Source organism: Accipiter gentilis, chromosome 16 (genome assembly GCF_929443795.1).
Source record: "Accipiter gentilis chromosome 16, bAccGen1.1, whole genome shotgun sequence".
Taxonomy (NCBI): Eukaryota; Metazoa; Chordata; class Aves; order Accipitriformes; family Accipitridae; genus Astur; species Astur gentilis.
The window spans coordinates 3,061,400-3,083,609 of NC_064895.1; the positions used below are offsets into that span (position 1 = coordinate 3,061,400).

The window sequence follows — 22,210 nt, forward strand, 5'->3', positions numbered from 1 at the left end:
TGTTTTCTGGAGGATCACCCCCCCACACACCCCCACCCCCAAATTCACGGCAATGGTGAGCGGCGACCCTCTCCCCTACCCTCCTTTATCCCGTGAGATGCTTTTCCACGCCACGCGGGGCGGGTACTCGCCGGTGCTCCCCGGAGGCCTCGCGTCCCGAAGCCGCTCCCCACGCACGCACCCACCCGTCTGTCTGTCTGTCTGTCTGTCCCCGTTGCAGAGCTCCGGTAACGCGTCCTACCGATGCTCCATGTCGTCTTCCGCCGATTTCTCCGACGAGGAAGATTTCAGCCAGAGGTCGGGGACGGTGTCGCCGGCACCGGGGGACACGCTGCCGTGGAACCTGCCCAAACACGAGCGGTCTAAGAGGAAAATCCAGGGCGGCTCCGTGCTGGACCCCGCCGAAAGGGCCGTGCTGCGCATCGCCGGTAAGGCGCGGCCGGGGGGGGCGGGGAGGGGGCTGGTGGGGAGAGGATGGGTGGGTGGGTGTGTGTGGGGGGGGGCAGAAGGACCCCCGTCCTGACCGCCGCCCCTCCGAGTGGTGACTAAGCTCTTTAGCCGTGTTTTCCAGCTGGGTGGATTGATGCGGGGGGGGGGGGGGGGGGGGAGTGAGCCGAAATACGCGCAGGTGCGCCCATTAAACTTTGATGCCAAAACGCATTTTAGCGGCTCGGGGGGGTCCCCGCAGTCGCGGATATCGGTTCTTTACAGCCGGTGCCGGTGTTTCGGCCGAGGGAACCATCCCGCCTCCCCGGGTGGAAGCGGTCGTTGGGGGTCGGCCGCCGCGCAGGGAGAGGCCGCGGTCGATGGCCGCTCCGCGGGGGGAGGCGCCGGTCTTTGTCCGTGGGGGGGGGGGGGGCGGCGGGGGCTGCGCTCGGGAGGGGGACGAGGACCCGGTGTGCCGAAGGCAGCAGCCCGGCGACAAATGCTATCGAAAATACGGCGAAAAACCTGCTTTTTTTTTTTTTTTTTTTCCCGGCGAGAGCTGGTAAACCGCCGGTAAATGAATGCCAGGAAGATGCGGCGGTCCTCGGTTGCTCCCCGGAGGAAACCTCTTGTCCGTCCCCCCCCCTTTTGCGTGGGCCTCCGCGGGTCCCCCCACCCGGGACACCATTTCCCAGGGTAACCGCATCTTAACAGCGCTTATGGGGGGGGGCCGCGGAGGACGCGAAATGGCAGAGGGTGCGCGGCGAGGCCGGGCTTTCACCAAGCCGCTGAATGCAGCCGCGGGGGGGGGGGGGGTTACAGAGCCGGCCTGGCTCGCCCATCCTGCCGCCCCCCCCGGTAGCGGGAGTTACACCGGCCGGTTGCCGGGGGGAGGGGGGGGGGCTGCCCGCGGGGTCACCCCCCCGGCGGTGTCCACCGCAGGGCGACCGCACGCCCCAGCCGGCTCCTCCGTCTGTGCCGCCCACCCTCCTCGTCTTGGGGGGGGGGGGGGGGGAAGGCCGGAGCAAGAAACACGAGGGTGAGTGGGTGGGTCAGGCGGCTCAGGGCCCGAGCCGCGGGAGCAGAGCTCGCCGGTCCCGCAGGCGGTGCCTCGGCAATGGGGCTGGAGCCGGGGGGGGGGGGGGGGGGGGGCTGCGGCGGGGTAGGCGGTGGCCGCCGGCGGGCTGGGGCCGCCCCCCTCTGCGCTCCGAGGGGCGGCTACCGAAACCTGAGCGGCCGGCGGGGGCGTTTCTCTCGGCCGGGCTGGCAGCGCCCTCCCTCCCGCTAGCGGCTGGGTTTTATTTTTTTATTTTTTTTTATTTTATTTTATCTTGTGCCGTCCCCGAGGCTGTGGCTGCTGAGAGCCGCGCAGGGTAGGGATAAGCCCCCGGCCATGGCTGGCTACCTCTCCCCCGGCGCGTACTTTTACGCGGAGGAGCAGGAGTACCTGCAAGCCTACGAAGATGTCTTGGAGAGATACAAAGGTAGGGCGGCCCCCCCCCCCCAATCCTCCTTATCCCCGGCTGCCGCTTGCCCTGGACGGAGGCGGGGAGTGGGGGGCGGCCAGGTGGTCCCGTCCCCGCCGCCGGTGTGAGGGGAGACACGGCTGGTCCCGGGTCCCTTGCGGGGTGTCTCTGTGCGGGGAACGGCCGCCGGCGGGTTCCGCGATAAAAAGAAAAAACGTCGCCTTTCGTCACCAGCGGGTGAAACGCAGTCTCTTGCGCTTCAAAATTCTCTTTTCGCGGACAGGGTGGTTTACGTCTCGATGTGCGTTTGGATTTAAAGCTTCAGCTTATTTTTGACCTTTTAATTTATTTATTTATTTATTTTTCCCTGCGGTCGGGCAAAGAATGATCGTCTTTCGTGTAGCACCTGAGCTTTTTTGTCGCATACAGAAAAGTACGGGAAAAAGGCCTTTATAGCTAGATTTATCTTGCTAGAAATGTAAGTTCTGTTGCTTTCTTAGATTAATCGGGATGGAAGAGATGGTTTGGGAGACGTGATTCATTACTCTCTTTTTCAGTACATCTGCTAACACTAAATCTGAAAATGCTCATTAAAAGTGTTACAGCTCTGATTCTAATTCGAGTGAAAAGAGGTAGGGTTAACTGCTCAGATTGAATCCTCATCCCAGAAAGTTTTTACAGCATGCCACAGCATATGCTGACATTTGCAGTGCTTTTGTAATGTTTGGGGAAGAGAGAGGTTAGATTTTATATCTGAAATTTTTCAGTTGTATGTTTCCAGTCGGTTCTAAAGATTTTGGTTAAATGGTTTCCACTGATGGGAATGGGAGTGGCATAGTTTAAGACGGCTTGATTTGAAGATATGGATAGTTGATTATTATTTTTTTTTTTAATCCAGGTTGTTAGTGGTAATATTTTGAAAAACAACCATCTGTAGAGGGTTTATTTTGACTTGAGAGCTTGTCAGGTCTGAGTCTACTTTATACCTGTGTCACTTGCAAGTTCATGTGTCATTAACAGTATTGACTAATGATTCCTTTGTGTCTGTTGCCCATTGTGTCAATGCAGCTATGGAGCATGTGCGCTATTTCTGTACTGAAATGTATTACTGCATTTTAGTTGAGAAATAATTACAGTTTGTAATACATCATGTTCAAAAGCACATCTCTGTTCTGTTTTTTTGAGTCATCAATTACTTTATGTGTTGCTGAACTGATTTTTGCAAAATTTTAAAGGATTTTTGCAAAATTTTAAAGCAAGTAGACTGTTTACTTTGTAAATGAAGAAACACTAAGAAAACTTGTTTTTCTGTTCTTGTTGTAATCCAAAGCACTGCTATTCTGCTTTGGATTACCTTTTATTTGCTGCTAGAGTCAGGTTTAATGAGGCTCATTTCATACCAGTTTGTCTACTTGCTTAAAAACCTGGGAAAGATATTAGGCCTAATCTCCCCTATTTCAGTGAGAGGTTTATTAGGAAAAGGACTGAAAGATTTGTTTTTTAAGTGTTGGGGGACAAAGGGATTTTAATTAAAATAAACTCGTAAAACTAATTCACATCTCTGTTAAAAATAAAGCATGTTCTGGAAATATTTGAGTATATCATATTGTGGGGGTAACGTTGGGTCAATTCAGATGCTATTTTCAGTGACAGCCAAATCCTGAAATTATTCAGAAGGATCCAGTTTCTTTTGTTTTAGTTTGTAGTGTCATATTCAGTATATTGGTATGCTGTGTTTTGCTGCTTGAGGTATACTTTACTCAGCCATTGGGAGCAAAGGTAAAGATATGAACTTGTTTTAATTAAGATCTATTGGAAAGCTGGAAAACACATTATTTTTAAAAATATGTTTCCAAGCTGGTCATGATTTCCCATCCGAGTCTCAGTAGTATGACTTCACTACAGCGATTGTTGTTCTGATGACTTGCTATGGGAGCTGATCTAATCAGAAAAGAATTGCTACAATATAGGCTTTGAAGAGGGAGTGCCATTTCTCTGAATTTTTCAGTTTTGTAAACACCGCCCTAATCAAATGCAAACCATGTTAACTTTATATTTTTAAGATGAGCTCCAATCCATAATTTTAATGCTAATAGTTCTCTTTTTACAGTCTGCAGAATGCTCTCATATTCATCTAGGGCATTATCAGGGTGCCAAATTATCTATGCCTCAGCTGTTGAGTATTGTAACTAGCAGAGTCAGCTGTACAAAATTCATTGCCTGTCTTGGAGGGCTTGGGATTGTATGAAGCTGTGTCATAAAGACGTTTGGACAGTTTGATTCGGGAAGAGAAAAGCAGTCCTTTTTAAATGTATAGAAAAGTGAAATTTTACCTTTCATCCATTTCGGCAGCCAAAGTATGCTGCAGATCTTGAAGACCGTGCAATACCAAGTACCTTGTTGCTTTAACAGTTGAAACCAGGGTATTTGTACGTCTCCAGATCCTGTCTGCTGACCGTGTGTCTGGCTGTGACAGTAAATAATTAGGCAACTGTTTGCTAAATCTGAGATGGCACAGAAGAGCTGTTTGCTATGGGAGAAGAGTGCTGTTTTCTGATTCCTGGTCAGGTCCGTTGCCGGCCATCATGGTTTTTTTGTTGATTTATAAGTAGTAATTTTTCTTGATTTATATGTAGTAATACATTGGCACTATTTCTAAAGCATTTTGGTGGAGGAGAAAAAGTCACGTTATCTCAGATGATGTAGAAATCATGTTGAATCAAGCTATTTATTTAGGGGGAAAAAATGCTTCTTTGTTAGTAGTACCTCCAAGAATTCAAAGGCAAAGCCTTTATTGTGATAGTGGCAATAAAATGTCTAGTATGTTTTATCTGAAACATTTGGTGTGTTTCACATCTTGTTTGTGACCAAATAGGAAGATGAGAAATCGTATGAATATTTGTTAATGTAACTGACAGTTCAACTTTAGCTCAAAAACTGTATTTTGAGGTCTCTAGGAGGTTGTAGAGAACTTAAAAAAAATTAGTCTTGCTGCTTTGTAAGTTATCTCACCATTGCCTGGGAACAAAAAATAATAAAATTATTGTTAGCTGTAGCCTTCTTGATAAATAAGAAAATGCCCAACAGTATTTCATATACCTTTAATTTTTAAAATATTAAATGTCATCTCTGTCAGGTGGCGTAGGTATGTATTGTGCCGTACCAACATTATTTGAGTATTAAATGTTTGAAAGTGACCATTTTAAGCTTTAACTGCAGTGCATTCATTAGATTTACTCTGGTATAAATCTTAAGTAATACGTCAAGAATCCAGACTTACATACATGGTCCCTTTGAAATTGTATAGTTCATTCTAGGTAAAACGTTTTTGTATTTTTCAGTGTATGTAGTAAACATTTATTTAAATATCGGTTGTAACAAACTTCTTTTCCTGCAAGATTTTGAACAATTATTAACAAAGTTGCCTCCCTTTGACATCATTATAGAAATGGGCACATCTGTTAATGACTGCATGATTGCTGTCTCTGAAAAGGAGCTAATTCTTAAAGTTAAGTATTGAATAAATCACAGTAATTCAAGAATGTTCTTAGAATCACGTAAGCTATAAAAGTTTAACATATATAGGGTTATCTGGCCTGTGCAGACCTTTTAACGCTGTAGATTTTGGTTCTATAGGAAAAATCTATTGGAAAACTCGGCTTGCTGTAACCGCCTATAAAAAATACAGCCTTGCAGTTCAGCGACTTGACTAAACTGCTGTCAGTGATAGGAAAGGTATCACAGAAATGTTTTCTTTGGATTGGATGCGTGATTACTGCTTCCTTAGGGTACTTCGGACTTGCTGCATAGCCTCTGTCTCTGTAGGAAGGAGGGGCAAGTCTGGGACTGGGGACAGCAAAACTCAACCTTGGGTTGTTTAAACTTCCATACATTGTTTCACTATTGGTGTTTCTGTCTTGCTTTAAAAAGATCTATAATACTACACAGTCAGCTGAAGCATGGTAAACAGGTCTGTTTCTGTATTCTGAGAACAAAGTCGCTGGAGGTGGACGGGAGCTAGCAGGTCATCTGATGCATTTGGTTGCCTGTATAGGGTTCAGAGGTGATGTAATTTGTTCTAATGATTGATTGAGGGTGGCGTCAAGTAACGCTGTTCCGACGTTGGGGTACGCTTTTTGAATTAAGATTAAACAAAATAGATGCCTGTCAACCAGCTCCCTTGAGGTGACTTCAGGAAGGGACCATTTGCTCAGAATGGGTTTTGTACATCTGAAAATGAAGCTGCTGCTGCATTTTAGGAATTTGGAGGCTCCTAATTGTGTTTGGTATCAGACTTAGTCTGGGGATATTCTTCTGCAGAGATGGCTTCGTAGAGCAAAGACAGAAGGGGCTGTGGCAGATGCTCCTGGCTCTGGAATCTGTGAATTTTCCTTTTTTGTGCTCTGAACTCAGGGGCCTGAATTTCCAGCCTGCAGAAATCTTGCTCTTCTGGGCTCTCGGCTGTGAACTAATCAGATCTTCTGCTTCAGGGCTTCTGATCTGAACTCAGAAAGAAATACCGGATTGAGTAATTGATTAGATGCTTTTAATTTATTTTCCTTCTCCTTTGGCATGACAAAAACTCCTGGAATATAAGTGTTAGTCTTGCAGTGTGTATAAGGAATTTCTACCTTGGATGGTTTTATTCCGCCTCTCTTCAGGTGCTGGTGGTATCTACTCCTGGAGTTGATTGCTTTTTTTGTTCAAATAGGACAGGTTTTTCTGCTGACTAGTGGGGAGGGTACATGTGGATTGTCCAGCTGCATGTCACCTAATCCTTTCTTTGCCACTGTTCAAGTCACCAGCATGACAACATTGTCGTTTCCCTGTTCCTAGCACATTTCCTACAGCAGGTTAGCTTCCTGGGAATGAAGGATTTTAGCCAACAGAAAGTGCCTTTGATTAGGGATGGAAACATAATGGCATTTGTGCTGCATGAAGTCAGACAAAATTAATGGGACTCCTTGGGCCATGTAAAACCTGCAGTTTTACTCTGTTTCAGCATTCCTTCTTTAAGCAGAAAGTTCTCACTTTGAAGTTGCTTGGAGATGGGATTTTATTTTTTTTTTTTGAGTGCATGTCATCCTAAGTGTGAACCAGGTCTTGCAGATTTGACTTGTGCGAGTACTTCGCTTGAGCTAAGTTGAAGAGGTCTTAATTTCGTTGGAATAAAATAGTGAGGACCTGAACATTAGTGAATTCAGCCAGGTTTTGTCTGTGTAAAGGCCTGAAGATTTGGGTAGCAGTTTCCGAAGCTGCATCTCCATGGCTTTAAAAGATACCTGTCTGGATGACTAAGGCGGGCAGAATTTGGCCATTAATTCAGATATCTTTGGTATGTGAATTGGGGCAGAGATCAAAGGTGTGTTTCATAGCTTTTCTGGTACTTCTCAATTCCCATTGAGTCAGCAATATCTTTTAAATAGAGCTCGCAGATATATTCCATAACTCCTTCTTTATGGCCACAACCAGGAGGTGGTGAAGTATGGGGGGGAGGGGGGGGGGGGAGATAAACTTCAGTCATCATTGTGTTAAAAGGCTTGTTTTGGCTCAGTTTACGCTTTTGGTTGAGGTGTTTTTAATTGTTTGCTGTGATCTGGTTTGCTGATCTCTAGTGATATTTTGCTGGAAAACCAGATTTGCATTCTTTTTTTCCTCTACGCTGTTTAAAATGTGCCCGATCTGAGGAATTTATTCCACCATTTTGCTAGAGCTTCAACATGTACTTGGAATTAAGTGCTTTGTAAAATGAAAATGGACTTATTCACATGCTTGAAGTTAAGTGCAAGTATTTTATAAGTTCAGGCTTAAAAGAACAATGTTTTGTAAATGTCAAATATGAATGCAGCTTATTGCTGCGTGCCTGAAATGTTTCCCGTAAAACATCATTAAAGCCATTTAATTTAACAAAGCCTTGATTTTCTGTAGTGGGTGAAAATATTCATGTACTGAATGCTTTCAGTCAACCCAGCTTTCAAACAGGTGAAACAATGCTTACAAAGACACTTCAGTCCGTGGGTCAAATCCTGAAGGGCATGTTAATAGCCAGATCTTACAAGTTGATCTATTTAGGCAGACTCTGGTGCTTTTGTGGGAATACACTGGCTTCAGAAATCCACCCACGCAATCCTCTTCCCAAGATTGGGGCCCATGTAATAGCTCAGCCTTTAATAACGCATACTCCTGCTGAAATCAGTTGTCCTTTAGGGCATTCCAATTTGGCCTTAGCTGCATTAAAAACAAGTTAGTGTGTTTCCGGATTTAATTTCATTATACCTGGTGAATACATAATTTTGTTGTGCAGTGTAATCTATCAACTTTTTTGATTTTGTACATTTTAAACAAACTGACAATAGCTGGAAATAAATCTGTGAAAGGACGAAGATGCTAGGCAAATCTATTGAGGGTTAAATTCTGCACATTGCAATTACACAATTAGTGTAACTATTTCTGTAGGACAAGGAGGATTAGGCCTCTGATGGGCTTTTCAGTAGCATAGGCCAAAATCTGCTCTTGATTATAGCCACATGGCCCTTTTGAACTTGGTTTGCTTTTAAATAGAGTTTAATTGTTCAGTCTCATAGTTAATATGTGAAATTACAGTATTTAATGTGTTCTACAGTGCATATAAATACAGATCACAAATTAAGTGGGATTCATAGATCAATTGTGTTTGGAAAAGTAAATTAGTTTGGCCTGAGATTCAGGTATCCAGCTATCTGACAGCTATGACGCTTTGCACCACTTGAATCTAAAATTAGTAGAGCTCTTCTATACTGGCATTAGAGGGATGTTGTATGTGTTTTAGTTCACAAAACGGGTAAAAGTCTGACTCTTTACGCATCTTGCAGAGGCGTGTTTTGGGCAATTTGCAGATGAGACTATAGGTGAACAGTGAAGTCCTCAAAAGTCTTTTGCTGGGTACTGAAATGGGTATCCTGTCATCCTGCCTGCAGCAGACCTTTTCTTCTGCCTGATCAGGTTACACTCAGGGTGTTCCTTGTGTGACAAGATCTCTTGGCCACAGTAGAAGCGGCATTAGAAAACGCATGTGGTCGTTTGGACAGACGTTTTACAGTAGCAGTAATAATAATAATAATAAAGCATCCTGAGCAGTTCTAGCGAAAGAGCTTTTTTGAGAGAGGAGCAGCACTTACGATGCTGTGGTTTTTACTGAAACAAAACTTCTGTTAATTTTGGTAGAAGTCAGGAACTTAGCTATTGATGTTTATAAATATTTAATGCTTTAAATTACTTTGCCTTTAGATAAATTTTTAATCTAGAGATAAAGGGTTTACATTATGTCCTAGAAATTAGGAAATGACTCAGGCATTTGTCTGGAGAAGCCACTGCTGTGTAGTTGTACATAACTTCTCGGAATAAGGTATTGTTGCTAAGATAGATTAGGTGCTTCACCTCTGTTTGTGCCTTAAAAATTCTCTCCCAGTGACCGCTGTTCAGATCATAACCTGATGCTGGAAACCATATTATAATACCATGTATTACAGATTAGTTCTGCACTTAAAATTCAGTTTTTGAAAGGTTTTAGATATGAAATCTTCTCTGGAGGAAAATTATTCATCATAATTTTTAGAAAGAAAGTTGATTTCAGAATTAAAAAGGACATACATTTCAAACATACTGAAAGTTTCTTTGTATTGTAGAGCAAACATTTTTCTCAGGCTTTATGACTTCTACCCTCTTCATCCAATTTTTAACAAAATAATTGCTGAGAAACATTTGTTGTAGGTTTGGGTAGGTTTTTCTTCTTCACAGGTAGTTTTTGTTGATGTCCAGTTTACACTAGAGTTAAAGCAGCATTTGGCTCAGTATCTCTTTAAAGGAGAGAAGAACAGACACAGATGAGCTACAGGAAGAAAGCCAAAGTTGATTAGGTCCCTTGATGAAATTACCTTGTAATATTACTGTGCTCAACAGGATACTTTTGCATCGTTCTGTTTCTGTTTTTTTAAAATAGAGCCCTTGTTAAGAAAGTCCATACACTCCTTGTGAGGCCAGATCTAGTCTGCCTCTGAGAATATCAACCCAAATTCTAATTTTCTGCTTGTTTCTGTTGCAAACTGTATTAAATGAAATGAAATTGATTAATGTAAGCATTATATGATTCTATTTAAATTGTACATTTATTTTTGCTTTCTCATGCATATGAATTCCCTTCAGATCTTGCATTATACTGTATCCGTTCAGCTGTCCAACATGCTGTTTACAGTGGGTTTACGGTAGCAGTGAGCAGCTATCTGTAGTTTGCAGCATCAAACACTTGTCTAAGTTATAATCTAATTTATAAAGATTATATTAGCATCATAGAAACAATACATATTTATACCTTGGTATTTTGACTGTCCTACTGAAGCATTTTTTGGCTTTGGGAACCACATAATACTCAAGAGAATCCAAAGAATTAAGTTTAGACTTTGAGAGCATGTGTGCCTCCACAAGAATTTGCAATGTAACACCAAATTAAAGATTTGAGTAAATAACATTAGAAAGTGGGGGATCATCTTTATTCTAAGCATGAAATGTATTTTGAATTTGGTGCCTAGATTTTTGTAGTCATTTCAGTGACCAATATCATGAATGGTCTGTTAGAGATTTAGATGTATGGCTAAAATGTCAATGGATCTTTGTACTGTTTGGGCTGGATGTTGGATTTTTTTTTTCTTTGTGTTTCCCCAACCAATACACTTTATGGAGTCTACCCACCTCTGATATTCTGTCATTTGCCTTGTTCAGGGTATACTACTTCATTGAAGGTTGCATGCCCTCTTCTGTTTTCCTAGGAAGAAGTACCTCAAGGGGCGGGGGGAGAGGGAGAAGCTGCTTCTTTTTTTTTTTTTTTTTTTTTTTTTTTAAAAGACTTTGTTCCTAGCATCTGGAAGATCCAGTGTGACTCCTGTTACTCTACCCTTGGTTCCCCTTTCTTCTTTCCTCCATTACTTTCAAGTTAAATTTTAGCTGTAGGTTGGATTCCTTGTGGGCCCGTACCTACAAGGCACAGATGGAAGATCGGCTTCCTTTGAGAGGCTTCTTTTGGGACACACTTGCACACCCCCTGTACCAACTCTGCAGACCAGTGAATCGTGCTTCCTCCTCAGACTGGTCCCTTCCCAGTTGTGATGGAAAAAGAGGTGGCCTTGATTCCAGTCTCCTCCTGCCTGCTGCTGGAGCAGAGAGCACCCACGGAGCACTAGCTCTAGTCCTAGAAAGCAGCATGGGCTTCACTCCCTGAACTGTAATTGAAGCTGTAGGAAAACCTTTTGAGTTTTTCCGTATCGTAATCAAACACAAAAAATCGACGTGCGTGGAATGAAATTTCTTGGGCTGTGTGCCCATGTGCTGGTTCCTGCTGTGAACTCGAGTTCCTAGAGTAGGGATAAAGCCCGACGGGGACTTGAGTCTCGGGTCATGTACTGACGTGCGGGTGTCCTACTGTGAGAGTGTTTCAAGTGTAGAGTTTAATCCCTCTCAGTGAAAGTGCTGAGAGAGCAGAACACCCAGGGGACAGACACTAACATGGTCACTTCTTTTGAAATGATTGTATTTCTTTTGGTTTCAGTACCCCAGCTTGCACAGGGGTATGTGAGCATTGCCATTTAGGATAAGGGAGTCAGTCTGGTTTCATGCTTGGACCTTGTGCTGCCAATGAAAGCAAATGCTCCTTCCCTGCTGTGTGCAACCAAGTTAGTTAATTAAGCAACGCACTAAGATGTCTTCTATATCTTAACTGCATTTTAACCCCCCAAGACTTGTTTTTCATGTATTGGCTTAATGACTCAGCTGATAAATAATTTTCTGTTGATTTATTTGCTTATTTTTTTCTTCTTCTGAGTAAATAAACAGGCCATCACAGTATGTATCTCAATGACTAGCAGTTAATGTTGACAAATGGCTTAGATGCTATGTGATATAATGGAGTCTGCTTGCAATTTGATTTTGTCAGTCTAGGAAATGGGAGTCTTAATTAACGTTTCTGGTCTTCCCGTTTTTTTTTTTTTATTTCAGTTAAAATGCTTTTAATTCTGTATTTCATGCTTAAAAATCTCAGCTTCTACAGTCTCTTTAACCCTTCTAAGTTCTCTCCATGCCATAGTACTAAAGCATTTAGTGTCTGTACATGCACTTCAGTGCTCGTCCTATTGATGTACTTTGTGAGATGAGACTCTGATTGTATGTAGTACCTTTGTTGTGTTACTTTTTTATGTTATATATCTTTGGTATGTGTTTAAGAATTCCTGTTGGTGGGGATTGTTTTTGTTTGGTTGGTTTTTTTCCCTTTTAGATAGCTCTAGAATACCAAGTATAAGGTTTATTGATCTTTGTGCAGTTAGCAAGCAGTTTTCCACTGATGGTCTTGGTAACGCAGAGATGCTTAGCTGCTTCTGTTTTTCATTCCCAATACTTTTTTTACTTTTCATTTAAATTATATTTCATATCCTGTCATTGTCTAATAAACTTTCCAGTTTCAATAGGTTGGTTTTGAGTCTTGAAATTTTGGAGTTCTCCCAATCTGAAAACACTTGTATCATCAGAAAAGATCCCTTTTTTTTGTTTTTTGTTTACTGCCTTCTTCAAATCTTTAATAAATGCAGATTCTGGAAAACCACACTATTCTTCTCACATTGGAAGGCAGCCAAGATTCAAGACTCTATTCTGTAAGTCATTTTTCGGGCTGCAAAAGGATTACATACTATATCCTAGTTGGTTTTAGTCAGCTTTTAGAAATATATGACAGTTTTCCCTCTACCTATATATACACACACACCCCCTCCCCTTTTTTATTTTTAACTCAGAGGAGTCCAGACAATTATGGGGGAATTTGATTTATCATTGCAGAAATTATGGGAATTTGGCATTGTATTCTCAGTATCTTTCCCAGTATTTTAGTGTTTTTTTTGTTTTAATTTGTTCTTACCAGTTACTCCAAGTGGAACTAATCAGAGCTACATCAATAATTTCTCAACCTTCTTCACTTATTTCTCACAAATAATCTGGACAATAGTGATGTATTTTAGTGTAAGTTTCTGCAAGCAGCTTTTTTTCTCTGATACCTTAAGTTCTTTTTGAATTTGTAGTAAGGTGATGGTAGTTGGCTATGTAAGCTGCTTGTTGGTGGATGTCTTTAGGTTTCCTGTGTGGCTACATCATTTCTTCTCTGAGACTCCATGTGATGGAACATGGTAATTTTTCTGTAAAGGAGGCTGTGGGGAAAGGAACAACAAATTCTCATCTTAAAGACTAGGTCCTTGCTTGGTAAAAAGCTTATTCAGATGCTTATCCATTGCAGTGGCTTGCATAGTCTGACTGCCTCCCTGATTCTGATCATCCATGAACATGTGTGTTATTGTCTGATTTATAACAAAATTCTCCCCCCCCACCCCTTTTTTTTTTTTTGATAGGTGCTATGCTCTCTTGCTTTGTGTCTTATCCTGATTTTCCAACCATTGCTTGGGTAGGGCTTCTGTCTTGCTAAGGAAACATTCCTGGCATAAAAAACTTCTATAGCATGTGTCGGTTTACTTGTTGGCAGTGGGCATTTAAATTACTAGCCTGCTGGTACCAAATTAAGTTATATTCCGTAGTGGTTGTGTGAAAAGGGATCAACATTGCTATCTTTGTCTTCCCTGCCCCCCCCTTTTTTTCCTCCATTCCCCTCCCTTTTTTCTTTCCTTATTCTTTTTTACAATGACTTTATAACATTGTTCCGTCATCTGACAATGTCTGTGGTACTTGTATAGGATGGGAGAGTTTTAGAAAAATAGGGGGATGTGTGTGTGTGTATTGTAAAGCAAAAATTTCCCTTACTACCTAATGTTTTTGTTTTTCTGTTAAGATATGTATTTGAGTAATGTTGCTTTAGTTTTAATTTCACCTGCTTCTATGTGACTTACCTATTATGCTTTACTCTGTTTTATAATTATACATCTTGGTTATTTTTAATGTAAGTAATTTAAAGATACTACTATTTGTCTTTTTGAAATCCAGCATCACTTTTGACATTTAAATCTTAACTGCAGTAAGGTTTTCAGCTGTTTGGTGGCCTTGTATTGATCTAGAATTTTTCTAAAACTTGAACAAGATGACATCAGGAGTGCCTTCGTCATTGCTAAAAACGAGTGATCCCCAATCTTGTCCAAAATACTGCCAGTACATTCTGTAATCATGCAGATAAGTATCTGTTAAATTATGTCTTGAGGCAATTAATCAAAATAAAGACTGAATGAAGATTTTTAAGATTTAACCTTTTAAAATTATCAGTATAAGCCTTTTAAAATTACCAGTATAATTTTTTTTTCCTGATTTGGAAGGCACTAATGGCATTTTTATTAACCTCGGTAACTGCCTATTTAGATTTCCCTCTTCTCCCACCTCGTCTTCCCCATGCTGAACGTTTCCTGGTGGATACTGTTGGCTGCTTTATGAAGAGTGGTGTCCTTCGCGATCTCACTGCTTCTTCCTGCAAAGTTTGTAAACAGGAATTTTTGTGTGTCAGTTACTGCTGCTGTTTTCAGTATGACAACAGTTCTACCTGCAAGCAGAGCTTTTTATCTCATCCGTTGGGCCAGGGTAAAGCTATTTTTATGGTTTAATTGGTATCACTGTTTCTGTTAGTATCGTTTTTTGTCTGGGCCCTGAGGGGAGTAATGGACCTGACTGTCCCAGCCCACCCCCCCAGTGCTCCCCCACCTTCCCACAGCCCAGGACCCCATTTCAGCCCCCCAGGGCCCTCAGCCCCTGCTCCAGTGATGCCACATCTCCCCACAGCCCTGCCCCGGTCAGCCATGGCTCCTGCTGAGCTGGGGCCACCCACAGGCCCGTGGCCTCGCCTGGCCTCTGCCCGTGCCCAGGGGGGGCACCTGATTCCTGGGGCTGGGGCTGCCCTGGTACCCCCCAGCCACCCTGCTCCTGGCTGGGGCGGTGGCACGGGCCCTGGCTGCCCTGGCAGAGCCTCCCTGGGGAGAAGCCAGTGCCCCCAGCACCCTCACCCCAGGGAGACACTGACCTCCGCTGCACCATGACAGTTCTGTGCAGGCCCATCTTTAGCTTCACCTAGTTTTTCTTCCTTAAATTGCCTTTTTACTACTAATTAATTTATTTCTTTGTAATTTTGGCTAGGCTTTCCATAGCTTCCTGGCCGGTTGTGTTATATCACGTCCTGTTTAGTGTCGGCCGTTGTAGAAATTACAGTATAGTTGAAAAACTGCTCTGTGAAAGTAATGCATTTTAACGATGTGTGAAGACAGTGTTATTGATGCAGTTTCTGTGAACATAAAATTAATTTGTTTATACAGCTTTGGAAGAGCTTGATTCAAATTTGCATTTGAATCTGCACTGCACTTTCTCAATTATGGATGTCTGTTTACTTAAGGAAAAAAAAAATAGGCCTCTCCCTTTTCTTCACACTTCTGAGCTTTTCATCAGAAAGGAATATGGAGAAGTTCAGTTTTAGGGCTGATCAGTGATTTCAGTACAGATAGCAATAGTAAACAGCAGTTTTCATGTCTGCTTAGGGGAGCTGCAACAAGTAGCTCTTGTTACTCTCTTGTGTTGTAGGAATAGTTATGAAATCCCTGAAGAAATGCTTGAATTAATCTTAAAATGTGATGGACTAAATACTTCTTAGTGTTGAGTTTTTGTGGAGTTTTTTGTTTGCCCCTCTCCCCCCCCTCCCCCCCATTTCTGAGGGGGCTGAAATGTGACACCCATAAAATATTTCATTCAGGAGGTGTATATCTCAGAAAAACATTTAGAAAATATGGGGCATTGAAAGTCTTAGAGGGAAGGTAAAGAACTGAGATAAAGGAACTGTCTTTATATGAAGACTTGACAGGAAGATCAGACATGTGCTTGAAGATAATGGCTTTTATTAGAATTAGCAGAGCTTAATTACTTCAGCCTCCACCCTAACAACCCAGCAATGGAGAAGGAAGAGCTGTAGAACAAGTTCATTGCACAGCTTAAAAGGTACTGAGAAGTAACTTTAACAAGACACTAAGGAGCTGGGAAGAGAGCTCTCTTAGGAGCTAGGAGAGCCTCGTGCTTCATGCATATGTATTGCTAGTTGGAAAAATAATTAGTTAATGTTTGGAAAATACTATGATCCTTGGAAGAAGTGCTCTGCAGTGTGCTGTTATGCCGATTTGATACCCAGGCCTCAGACCACCCGTGTACAGAAAACCCCTTTGTCTGGTGTACCAAGAAATGAAGTCTGAGAGGTACTAAAGCCTTAATGCAAACTCAGTGATGTTTAGCAGTAAGGGCGTGTGTAACATGACCAAATAGAAGACAAAGGGCAAAATCCAGTCCTAAATCCTGCCTGAATTGGGATGTTGTGTACAGCGGTCCAGGTTAGCTGCTCTCCACCACTGCCAACTTCTTTAGACATCTGAGGAGTACCAGCGTTGAGCTTAAAAGGCCCTTGGGTATCTGCGTCTTCTCAGAAATACTGCATTCCCAGGGACTATGCTCTCATCTTCTGCATAGGGTTCACTGTATGCCAAGGGTCAGATAGCAAACTGCCTGAATGTTTTCTTTGGTTTATTAACCAGGGAAACCTAATCCAAAACTGAATGCTGCTTCTGTGTACATTTGCATAAGAATAACAGTGATTTGCATATTTGCCTGAGAATTAGACCTGATTTTAAGCCTCTGAGCTTGAAGAGTTTTGATTATCTGCAGCCCAGAATGCCAGAAGTTTGGGGGTGTTTGGGTAGGAATATAATGTTTTTCTCTTAAAACTGAGTTACTGTGTGAACATGTAGGAGTAAGAAGGCTGAAAGGAAAGCAAATTATAGATTGGTGTGCAGGAGAGGAAAGTGTAGATTCTGGCCTTTGCTTCTAGGGCTGTCATTGCTTTTTGTTCAGTGATGTTTATATTCATAGAAAATTCAAAGAATGGGATGAAACACTGCGTTGAACTGTACTGCATAGTAACACTTCCACAAAGAACCAGAGTCAAAGGAATTCCACTGACATAGTCAACATTGACAACCCATATAAAATGTAGAGCTGTCAACATCATGAATACCACGAGAGGTTATGGCACTGCCATTCAAGGATGTCTATGTTTTCATCAAAACCACAGATAATGTCCTCCGCTCAGTTGAGAACAGAGGATCTGCACAGCGACCTGTGGTAGGAAACTCTATAAAAATTCTGGCAGAATCAGGCTGTGGCAAGCAGCTGGAGCAGTTTTTATGGAAACAACAGTGAGGCTTTGGAAGATATCCATGGTTTGCCTTCTCCATAATACCTTCTGATCGGTCATCTGAATAAGAGAATGGAAACTCGGTGGAACTTGTTGGGGAGCAGCAAGTGCTGACGAGTCTGCGAGGGATTAGGAGCCCGGTGTAATAACCAGGCTAGCAGAGACCCTGCCTGCGGGTCCCAGCCCTGCATCCTCTGAGCAGGGCAGCCCTGGGGGCAGTAGCCAGATTCAGAGGAAATACAGATCCCCCAGGTGGTTTGGGATGTGCCCAGGGGCCTTAAGAGCACTGTCAAGGCTGACCAGTGTCCAGTAGTGCCATCTCTGGCTTCCCTTCAGCACAGGCTAATAAACATCTTGTTGCTGAATCTAGTTGCACACACTAAATCACTCATTCCACCCCTGCCCTATACAAGGTCTTTTTCCTCCCCACTCCATATTTCCAATGTTGCCACATGTTCCTTAAAGGATGGGACAGAGACTGCTTTGCATCGTCCTGTTGCTCAGGAGGGACAAGTTTATGGTTGACGCATTCATTCTGTCTCCATAGCTATGGATGTGTTTCCTTGACTGTTGTGACCTGATGTCCCACTGTAATGGGGGAAGTACTCCAACCAGACCTGGAGTACCTGCAGCAACCGCTGCAGCAGCTGATGTAGGTTGTTGGCTGGTGAAGTACCCCAGATAAGAACTACTGCGTATAGGCCCAGGATATTTTCATTTAGAGGAGGGGATTATCTGCTAGATGAGATTCTTCGTAGCATACTACAGATATACAGTTCAAGTACGGAAGAGATTCTTCTAAGGTCTTGCACAGTCTCATGTAGGCTTTGTTACTGACAATCCTTAACTATTTGTTGTGTTTGAAGCAAGGTGTCTTTTTTAAATTTTTTTTAACTTACATTTCAGCTTGCCACCCAGTGGTAAGATTTTCTGCATCTTGTCCTTGTCTCATGGTACTAATGCTTCTCTTAACTGTCAAAAAGTCCGTTGCTGCGAGGTTGACTTGGGACCCAGTGATTTTGAAATTGATGAATCTCCCCTCACATGTGTCTGAATGTTGCCTTTGCGACCTTATGCCGAGTTAAATGACACTTGAGCTATTTTTGGTAGCTGTTATTTCAGCAACAAATTTCCACCTGAATCTCCAAGTAACAGCAGTTTACCGGGACTGTGGAATTCCCCCATGGTTCATTTCTGAATGATGGATTTTAACCTAAACTTCCCTTCATTTTAGAACCACATCTAATTTAGAAGAAATAGAAACAGGTTTAATGTTCCCAAGATTTTGCTTTCTTTTACTGACTATTGCCTCCTCTGTTTGTTGTGGTATGTGGAAGTTAAGAAGGCACAGCTGGGTCTTCACAGATGATATTAAAGTGCATAACCTAGTTAATCTTGCCAAGATACCAGCTGTCTGGTAACCTTTCCCTCCAGCTGAACATCAGGGCTCACCCCAGGAGACCAGCTGCTGCATTCTCTACCGACTGCAAGGGTAGGTGAGGTGTACAGCAGCAGTGTGGTGTAAACAGACGAGCAATACAAGCAGTATGCTTTGGACTTAGCTACTGAGTCAGATGTTCAGTTCAGGAGAGCAGCATTTCAGGTGCTGCTCGACAAAGGCAGCTGAAATGGCTCTTCCATGTGTATCTTGGAGAGAGTGGTGTTGGCCAGTCATGTGCAGTGGGAGTCATACTGATTCATTTGCAATAGAGTGTGGCCGGCTTTGTGCACCATAATCCAGTGAGACATGGGGCACACGATCATTTCTGCTGTTCAGAGAGAGCTACCCAGCCTCACAAGCACCACGGGTTTATGCACCTCCTGCCTTCATCTGAAGGAACTGTAATTGCTGTATGGTGTTGCAAAATGGACGAGTTGCTCTAGACTAAGATAAATGAGAGTTTACAGCACGTTAGCTAATCTGTATTAGCTGCCTTGTGTGTCTGCTCATGCTCAGTGGTGAAATGGCATGTAACTAACTCTTTGAATGAGCACTGTGCTTCTAGGCACATCTGACATTTGCCTCGGAGTAACTGTGATATATCTGATACGCTCTGTGTCCCTTCGTTACCTGGCCTCACAGAACCCCACTTGTCCTGGGAAGGCGTTTCCTTTCCCAGAATGCAGCAGACAGCATGGCTGATGTTTGCAAGGATTAGAGGTAAGGAGTTCAGGGCAGTCATTGTGGTATTTGAAACCTGGATTAAAAAGTTGAGGCAAAAGTGACTTGCCTTGGGGTTACATCAATGCTAGTAAAGTAATGTGTTCAGGATCATTCTGTGATACTGATGCCCGCTGCCATGGAAGAGCCTGCATCTGTACTCTGAAATTCTCTTTTTCTCCAGATTGGGCTGCAGGCAAGCTCTCTTGGGAATGGTGCATGACCCATGCTCACCCTGAACTGTGCCTGAGAATTGTCTGGTAGATGGGCAGCTGGCATGGGCTGAGAGCAAGCCAGGGATGGCTCCGTCAAAAACTTACTAGAATTGGGGGATTTAATTCCAGTGCCCAGGAACACCAGGCTGGTGCTTAATTTGCTAGGATAGATGTAGTCTGAAAACTGTCCTAAAAAGATTTTTTTACAAGTTTAGGCTTTTAGAATTACTAGGCTTTAATAAGTGTCATAGTTGGCTTCTACTCACGTTAATTAAGCAATCTAAATTCTTATCTATTTTTAGAGTATTCGTGATGGTAAGATTGGAAAGATTGTATGTGCACATTTAGAGCAAAAAACCTTTGTTTTGAATACTAAGCTATGGGGAAAAATTCAAAGTTAATGAAAGTGTTATTTAGTTTGTTAGGATTTTTATTTGTTAGATAAAAGTATTCCATCTGCTTGAATAACAAGCTTCTGATGCTTTTCCTGACCTCTTTATAAGTTGTTTTTTTGCAATTACAAATTCAGTTTGTGTTTGAAATGGGTATTTTTATAAGGGGGTATTCCAGTGCATAGGATAAGCAAACTCGGAGCAATGACATTTCAGGAAGGGCTGAAACAAACAAACAAAAATGGTGTAAATTTAAGGTTTGATGCTATTACTACATGTTCCAAGCAATGCTTAAATGGTCAAGAAAGTTATATATGACCATTGAGAAAAAGCTGGGTACTTGGCTGAGAAACTAGCATAAGATCATGAAGTGTAGATTACACCAAACAAAGGTGCTTGCTTTCTTAGGTTTGGTGGGCAAGGAGTATGCACTAATACTCATATATATTTTAGTAAGATTTTGATATTGCTAGTAATAGAAAAGTTACTTGAACATTGAAATATGTCAAGTCCAACTGGAGTAAGCTTAAGTGCAGTGGAAATGTGCCTCCTAGTTTAGAGGAGAAAAGGGAATAATTAACAATCTGCAATAGAGTTAAAAGTTGAAGCCTTACCTATGATAGATATTTGCAGAATTGTAACATAGTAAGAGTTTAGGAGAATGTGCAATGGATACCAGTTGTGTGCTGCTATGGTCCATCCTGTAGCCTTTGGCAGAGGTGATGATGAAAAATGCAGAAGTAATTTTGGCCGGTTGTGTTGATGGAGTATTGTATTCCTCATTTGCTTGTTCCCAGTACAAGTTTGTGAAATGTGAAAAATATAGTTCCCTTAGGCAAGGCTTATTACTTCTAAAAATATCAATGATTTGCATGGAGGAGGATTTTTGAAGCCTTTTTCGTATGGAAGAAATTAATTTTGTTTTCTCAAAATTGAGGAAAATGGAATTTATTTTTTTTCCTAAAAATAGCTTATCTCCTTAAAGCAGAAAAACTGCGTTTTAAGGCTTCAGAAGTCCTTCAGAGAACACTTATTTGTGTGCTTGTGTATGCACGCAAACATGTGCTACAGATGTGCAGCATTAAATTGTGATTTTTAAAATGGAATGACCTTATAGATCCCAAATATTCAATCGATAAGTTCACAGAAAAAGGATTTTTCTCTTTCTTCAGAGCCACCCCCCACCCCCCCAAACCAAACCCTCAAAATGGGATTTGTAGGTTGAAAAAAAGGCTAATTTTAATAATATGTGGAAACCGGGGGGGGGGGGGGGGGGGGGGGCGGGGAATCAGCCAGCCTCTCACTGGTACTCAGGAGTTGCCAGTCACTCTCTGTTACGCAGACACAGGGTGGGACAGGAGAATGACTGTCCACCAATGAAGTTTTGACAGTCTGTTGGAAATCCTGTGGTAGCCCATAAATCTTTTCAGCTGCCCAGCCTGAGGGACTGTGACCTTTCCAAAGTGGCATGGGAATGTGCCTTGGATTCCAATGAACAACAGGGAGCATGGGCACCTCTGAAATGCAGCTACTCTTGCTCTCTGCAGGGCTCTGATCTCATGCTCTCCTGATGGGGTGCTCCAACTTTTGATGTGGTTTTATGATGTGGCAGAGTGCCACGTAAATTATCAATTGCATGGAGAAAAGTATGTGCTGAGAGTTTTGGATGGGTTTATTTTCAGTGAGAACTGGACTAGATGTATTAAACTGCAGAAATGGTTTGAGTCAGTGCTTTGTGGTCCATCTGCAATGGTTGGTATCAGTGTGGTGTCTCACTGTGCACGTACAGTGCATCAGGACCACAGATGAGAACTGAACAAATGTCACTCATTTCTTTCTACTTGATGAAGTAACACAGTAGGATGGATAAATGCTCTGTTTTATTACTGACCCACTCTTACAGATGGGCAGCCAGAAGAATGTATATGTTACAAATGTTTTGTCATTAGGCATAGATGAAAAAGGAGCTAGAAGGGATCTTCTCATGGTTGGATAGATTTATTTATTTGTGTTCTTTAAATACTTCTTATACACTAATACAAGAGTTTACTCCCTATGCCATGGTGGTTGGTTTTGTATGTGCTTAGTGTAGCTTGATTGTGAGGTGTGTATGTTTGGCCTGGTTGCTGACATTTCTTTTTCTTATTTTGGATGTGCATAATAACTATTTTATACATGTTTTCCAGTTATTAATTTTGCTGCCATTGCTTTGCAACTGTGTATGGTATAGTACTTTGTAACATTTTTGTCTAATTCGGCTATAGGATATGCAGATTTTCTTTACATTAATTTTGCTCTGGATACCTAATTTTAGGCTCTGACCC

At 42.4% G+C, this 22,210-nt stretch overlaps 1 protein-coding gene across 16 annotated transcripts in view; it reads left to right on the top strand.

Annotated features, from left to right (window-relative positions):
- Positions 1 to 22,210, top strand: part of DST (dystonin) — a 309,801-nt gene that overhangs the window by 34,019 nt on the left and 253,572 nt on the right. For 11 of the 16 annotated variants that reach the window (XM_049819450.1, XM_049819456.1, XM_049819454.1 and 8 more), the window contains exon 4: positions 221 to 428. In XM_049819450.1, coding sequence (XP_049675407.1) covers positions 221 to 428 — 208 coding nt within the window. Of the gene's footprint in view, positions 1 to 220; positions 429 to 1,683; positions 1,911 to 22,210 lie in introns of those variants that run through there. The other 5 variants (XM_049819461.1, XM_049819462.1, XM_049819465.1 and 2 more) reach the window with 2 other exon arrangements.